Source organism: Andrographis paniculata, unplaced genomic scaffold (genome assembly GCF_009805555.1).
Source record: "Andrographis paniculata isolate CXL003 unplaced genomic scaffold, ASM980555v1 Contig34END, whole genome shotgun sequence".
NCBI lineage: Eukaryota > Viridiplantae > Streptophyta > Magnoliopsida > Lamiales > Acanthaceae > Andrographis > Andrographis paniculata.
The window spans coordinates 3,822,235-3,840,150 of record NW_026137567.1 but is presented as its reverse complement, the minus strand read 5'-3'; the positions used below and the strand labels follow the sequence as shown (position 1 = coordinate 3,840,150).

Below are 17,916 nucleotides of genomic sequence, written 5' to 3'. Positions count from 1 at the left end.
AAAAATCTATTTATTTATTTATTTTTTAATACTTTTCAATTTTATATAAACAGTAACATTTATTTTTATTTTTTCACGTAAGTTTTTTAATATTAATGAGTTAAAAAAAAATTAGTATTATTTGTGTAATATATTATAACAAATTATAAATTAAAAGATATTTATTACATTAGTGATGCAGTACAATTACCAGAAAATATTATCCTTTGTTTTGGACAGTCGAAAATGTGAGAAACGGAGGAAGTATTTTAATACTCATTCCGTCCTAAATACCATGTTGACGTTGCCGTTTGCCATGTCTATATTGCCGTTTTTGTTCGTCCCATGTACCATGTCACTTTTTTTTTTTTTGTTGGAAAATAATTATGCACTAATTAGTTATATAATTATTTTCACTAATACATTTTTAATTATCTGCTAAAAAGAGTAAAGGGGACAGAGGAGTATTATTTATTGCCAAAAAATAAACTATTGGATAAGGGTTTTGAAACCACACACAGAATAAGACCTGAATTCTGCTCACTCAGAAAAATTTCATCAAATCACTCTCCAACAATGGCGAAGAACGACGACGGCAGCCCCGTCCGGTTCGGGATCATGGGATGCGCCGTAATAGCCAGAAAATTGGCGGCCGCCATAGCCGTAGCCCCCAGCGCAGCGCTCGTCGCCGTCGCCAGCCGCTCAATCGACAAGGCACAGCAGTTCGCCGTCCGGAACAACCTCTCGAAGGAGGTGAAGCTCTACGGGAGCTACGAGGAGCTTCTGGAAGATCCTTCGGTCGACGCAGTGTACCTCCCTCTGCCAACCAGCCTCCACGTCCGGTGGGTAACGGCGGCGGCGGAGAAGGGGAAGCACGTGCTGTTAGAGAAGCCGACAGCTCTCGACGCCAAGATGCTCGACGAAATGCTCCACGCCTGTGAGGCCAATCGAGTGCAGTTCATGGACGCCAGCATGTGGTACCATCATCCGAGAACCCTAAGGATGAAGGGATTCGTGTCGAATCGGGAAAAATTCGGAGAAATTAAATCCGTGAGTGCTTGAAATTTGAAATTCTCTTTGTCGCCTCGATCCACAGTCCAATTCCTGTGAATTTGATGTTTTTTAATTTTAGATCCACAGTTCTTCGTCGTTCCACGGATCCCCAAATTTTCTGAAAAACGACATTAGGGTTAAGGCGGAGCTGGACGGATTGGGGGCGCTGGGGGACACGGGGTGGTACTGCATCGGGGCGATACTGTGGGCGATGGACCAGAAGCTTCCGACGACGGTGAGGGCGCTGCCGGCGGCGATTAAAAACGACGCCGGAGTGATCCTATCCTGCCGGGGGTCGATGAATTGGGGGGAGGAGGGGACTGTGGCGACGTTCCACTGCTCGTTCGTGGCCCACGCGACGCAGGATTTGGTGGTTTGTGGATCGAAGGCGACGATTCATGTGGAGGATTTTATAATTCCGTTCGATGATCGGCGTGGGGTGTTTAGATCGACGATTGGGGCGGAGTTTTTGGAGCTGCATGTTGGGTGGAGCGTGAAGGGTGAGGAGGTTGTAGTGGGGAATGAGATGGTGCAGGAGGGTTTGATGGTTGAGGAATTGTCGAGGTTGGTGAAGGGGGTTAGGGATGGTGGGGTGGAGCCGGACTTGAAATGGGGGCGAACCGCCATGGCCACGCAGCTCGTGCTTGATGCTGTCAGGGTTTCTATTGATGGTGGGTACCAACCTGTTCACATGTATAATTAATTATTTTATTAATGGATTCTAGCATAAAATGCATTGAATACTTGTATTGTATAGATATTACTGGCGCATAATTCACCTATATATATATATATATATATATATGGTCTAATTAGTTACTAAATGATGCAAAAAATAATTATAAATTAATATTAAGATAAAATTACATTAATTAGTTACATTACTGTTGTCAAAATTATAGATTATGATTGGGCTAATTAGTTACATAAAGTTGTGACAAATTAACTCGGACGTAGTGAATATATTTGATGTTAATGTATTAATAAAAATAATTATGATTTAATAAAAATAATTATAAAGTAATATTAAAATGATTATAATAATTAATTTAAAATAAAAATATTATAAATTATGAATTTTAAAATATGATTAAAACGACACAAACAAAAATAGAAGAAACAAAAAAAAAAAAAAAAAACAAACAAACAAAAAAACAAAGATTATGTATGTAGATGCCCACCATATATATCTCTATGACCATACCCAATATGACTTGGAAAAAACAAAGGAAAAAGGAAAAAAAAGAAAAAAGACAATAAGGCTTGTAAAGTATGATCCCATAGTTTGGGATAAATTCGTAATCGCGATATAGGCTTAGTTTGGAGGACAGGCCAAATCATTTAAAATAATATGAGTAATAATTCAAACTTAATAATAAATTATATATTTTCTCAGTCCCAAACCTATGGTCTTATTTGAGTTGGCCACGATATTTAAGAAATATCGATATTATATGGATAGTTGGTAAAAAGTACGAATAAAATATTTTTTTACCCTTGTGAATGTATTAGTATAAAAAGTAGTGACATTTGTGCAATAATAATGAAAAAGTAAGGATAATTTTATGGTGATATGAATATTTATGGAAATGAGACTATTGTTTTGAAATAGACAAAAATGATAAACAAAACTATTGTATTGGGACGGAGGGAGTATAAGTTTAGTTTAGAGGATAGGCCATTGCATATATAGCGTACTTTTGTGTTGAAATAATTTGTAGGAGTATGAATATGATAGTACTCCTTCCATTCCACGACATATGACTATTTTTTTTTTTTTTTTTTGTTGATGCGAAAGAAAGAAAGAAAAATCTCATATCATGCAATGTTAGCAATATCAAGCCGTGATTGGCCATAAATGTTACCATCAAAACAGCGATGGTTAATCTTGAATCACAAAGATACCGAATACAAATTCAAAAGTATATAAATTCCAATAATAAGCAAAATATATAATGAGATCGATGTATATTATTGCTTCAACAAACACCATTGGTTTTCTTTTTATCAGCAACCATTTTCCTCCAGGCTGCAGTGATTTCTCTCTGCACTTCAATGGCAGTCTTCTTCACAATCGCATGGTGATTCTCCTCCACTGCCGCCGACCCGGCCGTGAGTTTCTCAGTGACCCTAGCTGGGAGCGAGTCGAGCTCGTGCAATACTTTCTCGATGTCAATCACGAGCCTCTCAGCAAGAGTTCTTGAGAAATCCTCGCGGATAACCACACGCAACACCGTCACATGTTGTGCATCCGGTGGCATGGTGTATGCGGGGACAATCCACCCGAAGCGCCTAAGCATGTCCGAGATTTCAAACTCGTTGTGTTGACTGTTATCCTTTAGACTAAATGCCACTAGAGGAACGCCGTTATCCTTGGACACGATGTTGAAACGTCCGGTTTTCTCCAACCCCTGTTTTAGTACCATTGCGTTTTCTTGGCAGTTCTCCATTATACTTCGATAGCCCTATGCAATAGAATTCAATAGATTCATAAATTATGAGTAATGAAAATTGTATACCGATAGCCCTATTTAAACTTGAGTATGTTAGCCAAGTCTTTGTAGATCAAGTGGCGAGGCTTTATTTGTCTGGGAGTTAAGTCCCGAATTCATGAAAAATTTTAGAAATAGTAAAAAATTTAAAAATTAAAATTTGATTTGATGTTTTTTAAATAAATATAATAGATGAATAGTGTTGAAAAAGTTGAAAAGTGTCTATGTAAACAATGTTTTAATGTTTTTAAGACTATCCATTAATCAATATAGCGAAATGTTACCTCGTGGCCCAAACGGATGAGTTGGTAGTATTGAGCGATAACTTGACTCGAACCTGAATGAACAAAATGAATGGTTCGGTTAACAATTTGTGACAATATGGGGGGATCCTACATTCGAACAATGTGAAGAATCGATCATTTAGCTATGTCCGAGTGTACCTTTAGAGAAGTTGAGAGTGAAAGTTGGTTGATCTGCTCCTAGATAGTTAATGTGAAAGACGAGCTCATCGGGTAAATCTTCTTTGTTCCTCCAAATGACCCACCCGATGCCCGCGTATACTAGCCCATACTTGTGCCCGCTTACGTTTATACTCTTCACACACGGTAGCCTGAAATCCCACTCTAGCTCCGGGTACAAAAATGGCGCGATAAACCCTCCACTTGCTGCATCTACATGAATCGGTGTATCCCACCTGAATTCGCAAATATATCCATTTTAATCATATGTTTACTATAATAAATAACAAATAAAAGCATATTTATGTTACTTTAGATTATTCTACATCTATTTTTTTTAATATATTTCTTTTTTATCTTTTTGTCGATATTTTAGTAATACACATAAAAATTAATCAATGCAGATAGTAATTACTCGTAATATATTTTTACCCTGTTTCCTTGTTCTTTGTCAGCAAGAGATCATTCAAGCGCTTGACGTCTTCGAATTCTCCATTGAGAGTCGACCCCAAGATGGCGGCGACGCAAATAGTGTTCTCGTCGACCATCTCCACAGCCTTCTCGGGGTCCATCACGTAGTAGCCGTCTCTTAGTTTTACTTCCTTGAGCTCGACTTCAAAGTAGCGTGCGAATTTTTCCCAACATACTTGGACATTAGCGCCGGTGACTATGTTAGGTTTGTCATAAGGTTTCCCTTGTTCCTTCATTTTGTTTTGCCATTTTCGTTTGAACGCCAGTCCGGCAAGCATTATTGCCTCCGACGAGCCCACCGTTCCAACTCCGACCGCCGCCTCGCCGTCTCCTAGCGGCGCATTGAACAAATGTGCGATCATGTTCACACAACGGTTCTGCATAGAAATACGAATTAAGAGATGTAAATTTTGTTACATAATCAAATAAATTCGATGTTATATATTTCACTATATTTATTACAAAAAATACCTTTTATTTAAATTTTTTATTTAAATTTTAGTTTAAATAATATTTTATTTGATATTTTGTAAAATAAAATGATACTACTCCATCCGTCCCGGAATAAGGGTGGCGTCTTTTTGCATGTAGATTTTTTAATATTAATATTATAATGGATTGTAATTAAAATGACAAAAATACCCCTATTAGTATTGTGTAATATAAAAGTGATGACATTTGTGTAATATAGTGTAAGCTGGAAGGGTATTTATTATGTTAGGTAGGCAGTACAATTACTAAATTAGAAAATGATAACCTTAATTTGGGACGAACGAAAATGGAAAATGACAACATTTCAATAGAACGGAGGGAGTATTATTTTTATAGGGAGTATTATTTTTATGATATGTGTTGACTTACTAAATAGTAGAAAAGTTGACTTAATTTTTAAAACAAAGAAACCAGAATTCACACAACATCCATTTTATTCACTATTTTAAAATACACATTACAATTGCAAAATAGAAGTAATTTACCAAAGCTAATAATAGTACAGTTTTGTATCGTTCTTGAAAATAATGTGTGTGCTTTCAATATTTTGTAACTTTTATATTTTTTAGATAAAATTATAATTAGATGTAATACGAGTATTTTATATAAAAATTACATATATTTTTATTAAAAAACTTCAAGAAGAGTGCGGTAAAAAAAAAAAAAAATAATAATAATAATAATAAAAGAAAAAGTATACCTAATCATGTCAAATTATTTATTTAAATTAGGTTTAGACAGCTTGTATCATCATTATCCCAATAAATTGGCACATGGGTGTGACTATCATTTTTTTTCAAAAAATATATATTATTACATATATTTTATTTAAAATATTATATTATTATGTACTAAATACTTTTTTTATAAAAATATTATATATTATAATTATTATATTAAAAAATTATTAAATTCAAAATACAAAAATAAAACCAAAACACATATGAACAAACAAGTGCTTAATAAATAACTCGAAAAAGTCCAAACCACTACGTGAATAATACGCTAGAGCAAAATATTATTATATACACACCAATATTTTAAGACATCCGATTAGAATAGAAACGGACCACAAAAATTATAGTAATAATAATAATAATAATAATAATAATAACCTGGTTTTCATCATTTAATGCAAATTCCGCGTCTGACTTTACTGATTATTAACTTTTTTATAACTACTTACTGTAATATTTAACACCAATTATTAATATACATAATTCTCAAAAAGTATTATAAAAATATATAATATTTCAATAAAAAAAATCAATAAAATCACACAAAATATTTCTATAATTTTTTATATTTCACAAAGCATCTAAAATTATAATTCCTAAACAAATATACAAATAAGTCCTCAGTTTCAGATAATTTAGTTGGAGCACAGATGTTTCAGATATTATATAACTAGTAAGTATTAAAAAAATATATTAGTAAAAATAATTATAATTCAATATAAATAATTATAAATTAAAATTAATATAATTAAATAGCTTAATCTAAATAAAATTAATTATATATATAGGTAAAGTGAAAGAATTAAAATGAAAATTACTTGTAACTCGGTTGTGACGGGGTACTCGTCCATATCGACGTAGTTTTTGTTGATGGCGGCCATGATGAGCTTATCGCACTCGGGCTCCATCCACGTTGTCACAAACGAGGCCAAGTTCAGCCTCGGGTTCCCGTCCAACATCAGCTCGTCGTTTATGATCTGATACGCCGCCTCCTTTGGGATCGAGCTCTCCGGCATCTTGAACCTGCACTCATTTTAATTTAATATATCCAATTAACATTCAAAATTTCGAGATCCGATCCGAATACACATATAGATACGGTGGATACCTGGGCAGGGAGTCTCGGACATATCGGGAAGCAAAAGTCGAGTGGACCGACACGTCGGATTGGGAGGCTGTCTTCGATAAAACCATTGTTGCCTTTCCTAACTGATCTGTAAGAGAAGAAATTGAAAGAGAAGAGAATGAATTATTGTATTATGAATGAATGTAATGTCTACATATATATATATATGTATATGTACATGTATATGTATAGCGTGAATGGTCTTTGGTCCATTATTTGGTTTGCCAACGCGGAAACTGTATTATTATTATTATTATTATCATTATTATTATTATTATTATTATTATTATTCAATTTGAAGTTTCAACGGCGAAAAGCAATTCCAAAATATAAACTATTATGACTTTCTTTGGACAATATAATAGCGCAAGTGTTTATTAAAATAGTACTTCATCCGTTCCAAATAAGATGCAACATTTGTTTTTTACACAAATTTTTAGGTGAAAAATATTAAGTAAAATAATTTAGAAAATATGTGATATAATAGAGAGAGAAATATATATTTTATTTTTTTATTTGGATAATGTGAGGGGATAAAATGTGAGGCAGAGATTAAGTATAATTAATTATTTCATATTTTGAAAATATTGCAGAATGTTTGAGACATACCAAAAAGAAAATGCTACGGGATGTTTGGGACGGAGGGAGTAGTAAATTTTGATTTAATGGTTCTGGTTGTATTAGAGTTTCATTTCAATCATTTGTTTTTCTAATAGGTTAAAAAATACTGCCACCGTCTCATATACTGTATCTGCTACACTGTATACACGGTATTTTAGGAGGGGTGTAATTAGTAGAAAATTAAGAATTTATCGGTGAAAATAATTATTTTATAATATAAATAATTATAAATTAAGATTAAGATAACTAATTAGTTTAATTAAAATTTAAAAAAAAATAAATTAAAAAGTTTAAAATAAAATTAAAGTGTGTAACCATTTTCTAAAAAAACAAAGTGACATAGAATATGAAACGGCCGCATCGTGGGCATGGTATGTGGGACGGAGGGAGTAATATTTTTCCATTTTGGATAATATGTCTGCATTGTTTTACATATAGTAAATTAGATAAAATATAATTATTAATTAACTAAGAAGTGCATTTGGTAAAATTAATTATAATATAATAAATTTAATTATAAATTAATATTGAAATAATTAAATAATTTAATTATAATTATAAAATTTAAAAATATTATTAAATTGTATAATTATATTTAAAAAAGAAACTAACATGTAACCGAGGAAATAAAAAACGTGGATATTTTATGTGGGTGGAGGGAAGTGTGTAAGATGATTTTGTCATTTTTATCTTTACAAGTACAAAAGAAATAAATACTTTTGTAAAAATAAAAAGTATTTTGATATTAATATATAAATTATTTTTAATATAATACAAAATAGATAATTTTGAGTGAGACAAATAAAAATAATAAAAATAATATATATATATATATAATATTGAATTGCAACTAACAGATTATGTAATTATCAATTTCTTTTTTTTTTTAATTAAAGTAGTATTATATACTCCTCGCGTTTTACAACAGTCGACACTTATTTATTTATTTTTTATCTTATAATAATTGACATCATTTTATTTTAGGTCAAATTTGTTAAATTAAAATGTGCCACATTTATTTTTATCTCTTTCCTAAAAAAAATAAATATTTTTATCTACATTTAAAATTATATATCTCTTATAAAATTAATTTATGTTAATTATAAATAAATAAATATATTTTTCATTTACTTATATTATAAAAAAATTATTTTTTTATAAAATAATATCCATTGTATGTATATTTTTTATTGTAATATAATTTTAAAATATTTAAATATATATTTTAATTTCTTTATCATATATATTAAATTTACTTACCATTATCAATATTATTAATTATATAAATAAAATTAATATCATAATTTATTATTATTAACTAATTAAATATTATTATCTTAAATAATATATTATTAATAATAAAAAAAACTAATTATCTTGAAATTAAAAAATATATTTTTATAAAAAATTCTATTCACCCTACTATTCAAACAAAATAATAATAATAAAACCAACTTTCAATACATGTTCTGTTTTCTTCTTTGTGATTACTTTTTATTTAAGTTTTTATTTTTTTTTATTTTTTTAACTTTCTTTATCATTCAATATTGGGTTGAGACATGTGAACATATATTTTATGGAGATTATAAAAAAAAAAAATGGAAAAATAACCTAATTTTTTTATTAAAAATATAAAATGAGAATATTCTTGTTAAGACAGAGAAAAAAAAGAACACATTAATTTGAACATATAAGATATATTATTTTGTTTTTCTGAATTTTTTTTTTTTCAAAATTAACATATTTAATATCTATCTGTCATATAATAATATCAAATTAAATAATTATTTTTTTATAATTTTTTTAATATAAATACAAAACAAAGTACGAAAAAACATACAATATACCACACACTTTTATATATATATATATATACATGTAAGTATATATTACATTCAAATTAAAAGCACACCACTCAATTTGGATTTGAATGGTCCAATTTCAAAACTATCTTCCATTTCTAAAGCACATTTGTCTGAGCTTTTCAACCCAAAAATTGTCCACTTCTAATTTAAATTTTCTTTATAGGGATGTCAAATAGGACGGTTATTCGGACCCGCACCAAATTTACTTTTAATAGGATGAATTCGGGTCTAGAAAATATTTTTAGAGTATATTCTGGATTTTAAATTTTAAATTCGATTAAGTTCGGAACGGGTTACGAATTTCATTAAAAACCAGTTCCATCCTTGACCGGATCCGAACTCGAATGTGTTAATAATTATTAGAATTAATATATATTATAAATATAAATTATATTATTCATTTATTAAAAAAATTTAAATATAAAATAAAACTCTAATTTTTAATCAAAATTATTTTCGCATATATTTTTTTTCAATTCTCTTTACAATCGGAATTACTGTTGTCCCTTCGATGGCCGCCGGCCGCCATTTTTTTTCTTTTCACGGTTGTGTGTTTACATAATTTTTAAAATAAAATAATAAATAATTAATAATATGATGCATTTATTTGTTTTTTTAAAATAATACTCCTATAAAGTTAAAATAAAGAATATAAATGTTAATAATAAGATCCAAATGTATTGAGCAATAGAACGTGATGAGCGGATAGACCAAAGTCAAACCAATCAATATTTGTTTATGTTTCTGATCTCACATTATCCATTTTTACTTCAAAATTAGCAATTCAAACACCTTTCTATTTCATATATTGTCAAGAAAGTAATAATAATAATAAATTTATATTCAAAATATCAAATAAAAAAAATTATTTAAATATATATAATATTATTTCATTTCAATTTCTTATTAGTTTAAAATCAGAACTTAGATCTAAATTTTAAAGAAAAAATGGTGTATGTATATTTATTTCCATAATCATTCCTTCTCGAATCTACAAATTTTTTTTATGATAAACTGTTTTTTTTTTTTTAATCCTATAACTGGACCCCTTATCATTTTAGTCATATAAGTGGATCGCAAATTAGTTTAATAAGTGAAAAATTTTCGTTCTTTTAGTCATTCGGTGCCAGAGACGCCTGCATGGCTCGCCGGAGGCCACATGTCCACCAGGTCAGTGACACCTGGCGGATCTGACCTGACAGACATGTGGATTTTATTTTTTATTTTTATTTTTAATTTTATTTATTTGGCGGACACGTGGCTTCCGGTGAGCCACGCAGGCGTCTCTGGTGCCGGAGGACTAAAATAACGAAAAATTTTTACTTATAAAACTAGTTTGCGAGAGACTCCATTTACGAGACTAAAATGATAAGGATGTCCAGTTACGAGATTAAAAAAATAGTTTACCCATTTTTTATTTACACAAATAATTGTCTGAAAACGCGTATACATAAAATAATTTTCTATGTGAAAAGAGAAGAAGATTCTCACTTTCGTACTAACTAATGATTTGGACTTATTCAAAATTCTCTTTTTATTTCTTCAAATTTTATATATAGGCTACACTTGAGGGTGCGCATCTTTGAATATATATATATATATATATCTACGAATTTTAAATTTTAAATTTTGAAAATTTAAATTATAGTATTTTATATAATTTAAATTAAAATAATTATCCTCCTATAATGCATCATTGCTTCTAATATTTTGAACCCAATAAGGAATAAGCCCATGGTTCAAAATTGGAGTTCCTAATTTTACTGGAACTGACTTTAGAAAGAGAGGGAAATTGAGAGACACAATGGACCTGATTATGTATAAAATTGATAGGAATATAACACCATAATAAATGGATCGAATATAATATATTAATATTAATTAATATACTTATTATATATGTAAAATAATTTAAATATATATATTTTAAAAATTATTAATTTACATTTAATCCAATCCAAAAATAATATTTTCAACAATATTTACTATTTGCTGTGCATGTATATAGATTTTTTATTTTTTATTTTTTATTTTCTTTATTGATTATGGACTAAATGGATTACAAATCAGTCGTATTTGTAATGCTCGGCATGATAAACATATATACTCCAATTCCGAGGGGAGTGTTCACAAAATACAAGTTTTGAAAAACTTGTTGGTGTTTCATTTCAATTCCTCAATACAACCATATAACCATCTGTGATCTTTAATACTTTTGCTGTAAGTAAATATATACTGATTATTTGTTTGCACTTAGCAGGTAGCATCAACACATACAACTCCAGAATTGTATGCCATTTACTTACTACATGAGCACAAAAATATACACACATGGAGAAAGTAGAGTTCCGAAAAGCTAAATTATTAATCAAATTCTGTCGGCACGAACGGAAAGGAGATAACAAGCAATACATGGCGCAACAGGGATGATTATATTTAGGCAATCCAAGAAAAAAGAAACTGGAAACACAAATTGGTTCTTAACTTTTTATTTCAAAACAGAATGTGATTGAAGTTAAGGATGGCACCTTACATGTGGCTCCAAGAACTGTAGCACCATGTCAATCTAGTAGCCGTAGCCCCAGTAATCATTTCGAATTTCATTATTGTTAAACTAAGGATACCGGCAGACAGAGTAACTTAAAATTACCTTCAACTCTTGGACCTCTGCAATTTCTTTCTCTAATATTTCAGACTCCTTTAATGATGCCTGCTCAGCTTCTTTCAACTCTACCTACTGTAACTCACGAATCGATCCAGTCAGTGGAACATCCTCCATGTGTTGTTAATTTGATAAATTAGCAAAAGCTGAAATGATAAGATATTAAACCATCATAATCAGTTCACGATTATCAACAACAATACATGCCATCACACTGAAACCATGCCAATAAAACAAATATCACACACTATATTGGTTTCTGGTGCAAAAAGATAATAAATATAGGAAAGCCCCATTGATAAAAGTTCTGCAAATGTAATTCTAAATGGCTACTTCAAAACATATTGTTTCGGAATATCAGTGTGCCTCACTATGCTGGATGCATGAATTATGTTTTATTTCTACCTTCAATCAAGGCAATCCAAGGGAGAAGTGTGCATAAATACAAAAAAATTCCTTCATTTTCCTCACCAGAGCATCAAACTTGGGTTTGTACTGAGGGGTCACATTGTCAACATACTGTGGAATTTGATCTCTGCAATAAATCAGGGTATAAAAAATCAAATAAGATAGCGATAAAACAGTAGATATAGAGATATTATATGCATAAAAAAGCTCAAAGTGCCACTTAAATAAGCGATAAAGTGAACAACTGCAAAGTGGTTAACAGTCTGGAATAGATAACCACTATCAACTAAATACCAAAAATCTTGAATAGATTAGTGGGCAGAGGCATTTTACCACTTGATGCATCTGTAATATACTTAGTTCCCAATAAATATAACTAATTTAGTATGAGATGACAACAGAGCAATCCCAAAAATGGGGAAATTGCTTATATCCAGTTCAATGGCTTGACCAATAATATAGACTAATGTTATAAGTATTAAAGAATATCACTGACAACCAATTTTGCTGCATACTGTTTCTAAGATTTGGAGAAGGATAAAATTTAATTACAAAAACTTTGACAGAGTATATATGAACTTAGATACTTTCTATAACTAATGAAAAAGTAAGAAACACAATACATTTGAAACAAAACTAGGGAAACATATGAAGAAAGAGTACAAGGAACAGAGAGTGCATACCATCATAAGCCTGCTTACATATCAATCAAGCGAGATCCTGCTGGACTGACCAGCTCGACACTAGTATAATACTATTCGCTTTGGGTTGAGCCCGCACGAATTTGTTTTTGGATTTTCTCCAAAAGACCTCATACTAGTGGAGTTCATTTGGGATGTATAAGGTGTGAGCCTCGTACTAGTGAAGTTCACTTGGACTTATAAAGTGTAGAATTTTCTTTCACGTCTTCTAATGTGGGACTTGGGTCTGCACCCAACAATTCTCTCCTCAAACCAAGGACCAACCAATGGCCTTTCCTGCCCACTTTGTACTGCCTATCATAAAGGAACCCGCTATCTGATCAACCACAACTGTCGGAACCGACCCAACGACCCAACGCTGCCATGAGACTTTCGACACAAGGCACATCCACAAGTCACAAGGGCGAGCCCACTACCACAACCAATTCCCAATGTCATCCAGTTCATTCAATACTAGTATGATATTGTCCGCTTTGGACTTAGCCCGATATATTTTTGGATATAATGGAAAATGCCTGGTACTAGGGGAGTTCATGTGGGAACTTGAGACTTATAAAGTGTAGAATTTTCTTCACGTCGTCCAATTTGAAACTTGTGTTTGCACACCAAAAGATCCAATTCCTTTTCAGTAATATTCCCAATCTATGGACTCTGGTTCCTTCATATTATTCAAAATGAATAACAAAAAGTTCAATAAATATAATAATCATATAATGAAATAGTGACAAAGTTAGATATTTCACAAATTATTGCAAAGAGTAGGGACAATCTCCTTATAGTTCCTCCCTCCCACGTATAACCACATATAATGTCATGTCACGATTTTTCTATTTTCATCCATTCAACATCTCATACATCTCATCATCTCTTACATACTTTAACCAATAAACAAATCAATAAAAATAAATTCTACAGGAATCCCCTACAAGGCTACAACCCATATCGGAGAGCTCACAGCACAAGTTAACGCGCGATCACTCAATCGCCACAAAATTTCAAAGAAAAATGAGGCAAGAAGTGAAATTAAACAACAGACCTGGCGGAGGGTGTTGAATTCCTTGGGAGCCTCGTCGGAGACCAGAAGCTTCGCCATTCCTTCCCAATCAATGTTCTTCCCCTCCTTGAATGTAACATCCACAACTTCTTCCTGGCTCCGATCGATTCGGTCGATCTGCGAAATCAAAGTGTAAGAGCGGTAGGCAAATTCGTAGAGCATATACATTATATATCGTGTCTGGATTGAAATGCGACTCTAATTTTATATTTGGCCCATTCGTCGTTCTCGTATGAAAAAGCGTGTTTGAGTTTTTGCGCTTCTTTATATTTTGTTATTTAGTCCCAACCAAAGCCCTGGGCTGCCCTGGGCTGGGCCATCCGGCCCACACCCACCACGGCCCTAAAATTTTGGGTCTTATTAGGAGCTCATTTTTATAATATATATAAAACAAAATTTATAAATATATGTATAATATTAAATTTATATATTAAAAGTTATTTGTTTGTATTTAAATTTAAATTTTTATTTAAATATATTTTAATATGATATTTTATGAAAAAAATAAAATATATTTTTATTTAAGAGTTACGATAAAATTTTAAATTCTAAAATATTATTTAAAAAAATATCTATTGGCAACATCTTCGAATGGCCCAAGGCCAAAGACAAAAAGAATGGGCCCTCATTTACTAATTTCTTTTTTAAAAAAAAATTAATTAAAAAGAATTTCTAAAATATATATATTTTTTTACTTAAAATATTTAATTATTAATTTTAAGATATATATACATATTTATTTTATTATTATATAATATTAATTTTATAAATATTAGTTTTTTATTATTCTAAAAAATGTTCAAAAGTCTAATATCACTGTCTAAACGGTGCTCTGACATTAAGGTGTGTTTGTTTGGGGGTTTGAATTTTGAGTTGGGATTTATATAGTAAAAATTTTAAATTTGAATAATTGTATGATGTGATATAAACAGGTGTTGACGTGATATTTTGAATGTAAAATTGATTTTTAGTATAATATAAAAAATAAAAAATAGGTATTTGATTTGATGTATTTGGGAGAAAAATTGGATGAATAGTGTAAATCCAATCCAATCCCCAAAACAAGTGCGTGTTTGTTTGGGGGTTTGGATTTTGAGTTGTTTGAATAGTAAAAATTTTGAATTTAAATAGTTGTATGATGTGATATAAATAAGCGTTGATGTGATGTTTTGAATGTAAAATTGATTTTTAATATAATATAAAAAATAAAAAATAGGTGTTTGATTTAATATTTTTGAGAAAATTTTTTTGAATGAATAATAAAATTTTGTTTAAATCCTACAAACGAACACACCGTAAATGTAATGATATACATATTAAATATTTTGAATAAAAAAATAGGTTTTATTGTCATATATTAAATAAAAATATAATAATAATAATCTATAGTAGTATAAGATTGGGGAGGGAGTCATCCAAAAAGAATTTTAGTTGGACCTGAATGTTTATTTTATTTTAATTGTTTTCTTCTTCTTCTCTTTTCTCTCTTTTTTATTTTATTTTATTTTATTATTATTATAACGATATTATATATTTTTTAATTGTTTTCTTAATTGAATGTCATGGTTGAGTCCAAAATGAAAACAAATTCTATCGGAAGTTTGATCTTATTTGTTAGTTGAAATAATGATTTGAATGTGATGTTCCTTGAAAAATAATAGGTATGTTTTTTCAATCAAATTTCTTTAAATTTTTCGAAAAAAATATTTTTTTTCTCTTACAAAATATCTCATCAAACATTATTTTTATACCAAATTCAAATTAATTTTTTTTTTCAAATTCAACCTAAAGAAACACACCCTATAATAATATATTTTTATAAAAATTACAATAATTGCATAATAAAAATGCTAAAAGCACACTCTAAAAAGAATAGAATTTTCTATCCAATTTGAATTTAAAAACCCAAAACTCAATATGATATGAATATTTAAAATGAAGCATAGATATATGAATTTATTGAAATTTTATTAAAATGTATACTAATAATTTGGGATTTATATGAGTTTTTATGTCATTTTTACATCATATTTGGAAAACTTGAATATAAGGGTTTGTTTAGTTTTGGTTCATGAGTTTCATTTTTAATTTGAGTTTTAATTTTAAGAGTATTTTTATTTGATATTTTGTGATAAAAAAATATAATATATTTTTATTAAAGATTTTGCTAAATTGTAGTATTTTTATTTAAAAAATAAAAAGTAAGAATTTCTTTCTGCGACATCGAAGCGGACAGCTAGGTCGGAAAAATATTACTCCCTCCGTCCCACATAATTTGTCCCTATTTTTTATTTTCGTCCGTCCCACATAACTTGTCATTTCTATTTTTGGAAATATAATTATACACTTTAATTGCATTTTAAATTTTATAATTTTCTTAATTTTAATTAAACTATTTACTTATCTTAATCTTAATTTATAATTATTTTTACTAATACACTTCTTAGTTACTTACTAATTATACTTTACCTAAATTCTCGTGTCTACAGTAATACACCCATATTACATGGGAAGGAGGGAGTAACAAATTTGAACTCGAACTCATTTGTGATATAGCAAATTTAAATTAAATTTGATAAACTCTTAAGTAGAATTATATTTGAAAATATGATTTTTCCGTACAACCCTAATTACAATAGTACATATACAATTCATTTTGCCTTTTTGTTAAAACGACATATTGAACAATTCAAATATATATAGATGTAATCTCACGATGTAGTCCACATAAATTAAAAAAATATATATATATTTTTGAAACTGATCCATTCTCATTTTAGTCTCGTAACTTAGTTCATATAAAAATTGTTTCGAAAGGAGATTCTTTTTGTTTTTGGCATAATTGATCTTTCGGCACCGGAGATGCGCATGTGACACCTGCTTAGCATGCCGTCGAAGCACATGTGTCCGCCAAATAGACGCTACTTCACAGATACGTGAATTTTTTTTTTAATCCTTAATTTACCTTCTTATCATTTTAGTCTCGTAAGTGATTTTTTTTTACGCCTATATGATGGACATGCGTACTCCAGCATGTCAAACGGGTGTCACGTGCGCATCTCCGGGCCGGAGGACCAATTGTGCCAAAAAAAAAATCATTTACAAGACAGACTTATATACATGATTAAGTTACGAGATTAAATTGATAAGAAAGTCGTTTACATGACTAAAAAATAGTTTTTTCTGAATTAGAAACAGGGTTCTAATAGCAATCACACACGCAATTAATAAAACAAATCAATTGTTGGGATATATGTGCGGTACCAAATCACTTTCGAACACTCATTCAATGGTCAACTCCCGAAGTATAGTTATATCACAGTTATAACAAGATGTTGTCAACGAAATAAATGCAATGATAAAAAAAAAATAAATGACAAGATATTTGGTTATCTGTTTCGGTTATAACTAACCTACATCCGGAGATTCTAATCCATGATTAGTTCATTAGGCAGTGCTGATCCAGAACAAAAACAACTAAAACTCCTTCAACCCATACTACAATACTGATTATCTAGGAAAAACTCCTATACAGGCATACGTCGTTACAAGCTCGTACTGACAACTACCAAATAGTAAGATTGCTCAGAATCTTGATGCTTCCATTGATCGGAACTCCGATTTTTTCTTTTTCCGACGAACTCTCCGGCGAGATAAATGTGACATGCACTCACTTAACACATAGAGAAGGAAAATGTTGAAGTTGAGGTGATTGATACACTTTTTCTCTCGCTACACACACTCTTAAAACCTTCACACTACACCCTTCCAAAATCTCAAGCTATGTAAGGCAG

At 30.2% G+C, this 17,916-nt stretch overlaps 2 protein-coding genes and 1 long non-coding RNA gene across 3 annotated transcripts; 1 reads left to right on the top strand and 2 right to left on the bottom strand.

The window, feature by feature from the left end:
• Positions 1–474: 474 nt before the first annotated feature.
• LOC127248379 (uncharacterized oxidoreductase At4g09670-like) lies at positions 475–1,775 on the top strand. The gene is made up of 2 exons (XM_051270691.1): positions 475–1,029; positions 1,112–1,775. Exons 1-2 carry the CDS (start codon positions 556–558, stop codon positions 1,733–1,735), a joined length of 1,098 nt encoding a protein of 365 aa, XP_051126648.1. The 5' UTR covers positions 475–555; the 3' UTR covers positions 1,736–1,775.
• A 1,054-nt stretch (positions 1,776–2,829) lies between these two features.
• LOC127248728 (glutamate decarboxylase) lies at positions 2,830–6,961 on the bottom strand. The gene is made up of 6 exons (XM_051271240.1): positions 6,794–6,961; positions 6,504–6,708; positions 4,418–4,833; positions 3,968–4,221; positions 3,809–3,861; positions 2,830–3,497 (listed from the first exon to the last, which is right to left on the bottom strand). Exons 1-6 carry the CDS (start codon positions 6,877–6,879, stop codon positions 3,012–3,014), a joined length of 1,500 nt encoding a protein of 499 aa, XP_051127197.1. The 5' UTR covers positions 6,880–6,961; the 3' UTR covers positions 2,830–3,011.
• A 4,594-nt stretch (positions 6,962–11,555) lies between these two features.
• LOC127248437 (uncharacterized) lies at positions 11,556–14,285 on the bottom strand. Its single transcript, XR_007838101.1, has 4 exons — positions 14,105–14,285; positions 13,051–13,726; positions 12,431–12,494; positions 11,556–12,105 (listed from the first exon to the last, which is right to left on the bottom strand). It is a non-coding gene; the product is annotated as an uncharacterized LOC127248437 (long non-coding RNA).
• Positions 14,286–17,916: the final 3,631 nt, after the last annotated feature.

Coding starts and splice junctions, on each gene's coding strand:
- LOC127248728 (XM_051271240.1), bottom strand. CDS start 6,879: ATGGTTTTATCGAAGACAGCCTCCCAATCCGACGTGTCGGTCCACTCG. Junction 6,709..6,793: donor GTCCGAGACTCCCTGCCCAG/GTATCCACCGTA, acceptor AAATGAGTGCAG/GTTCAAGATGCCGGAGAGCT. Junction 4,222..4,417: donor ACAAAGAACAAGGAAACAGG/GTAAAAATATAT, acceptor TTGCGAATTCAG/GTGGGATACACCGATTCATG.
- LOC127248379 (XM_051270691.1), top strand. CDS start 556: ATGGCGAAGAACGACGACGGCAGCCCCGTCCGGTTCGGGATCATGGGA. Junction 1,030..1,111: donor AATTCGGAGAAATTAAATCC/GTGAGTGCTTGA, acceptor TTTTAATTTTAG/ATCCACAGTTCTTCGTCGTT.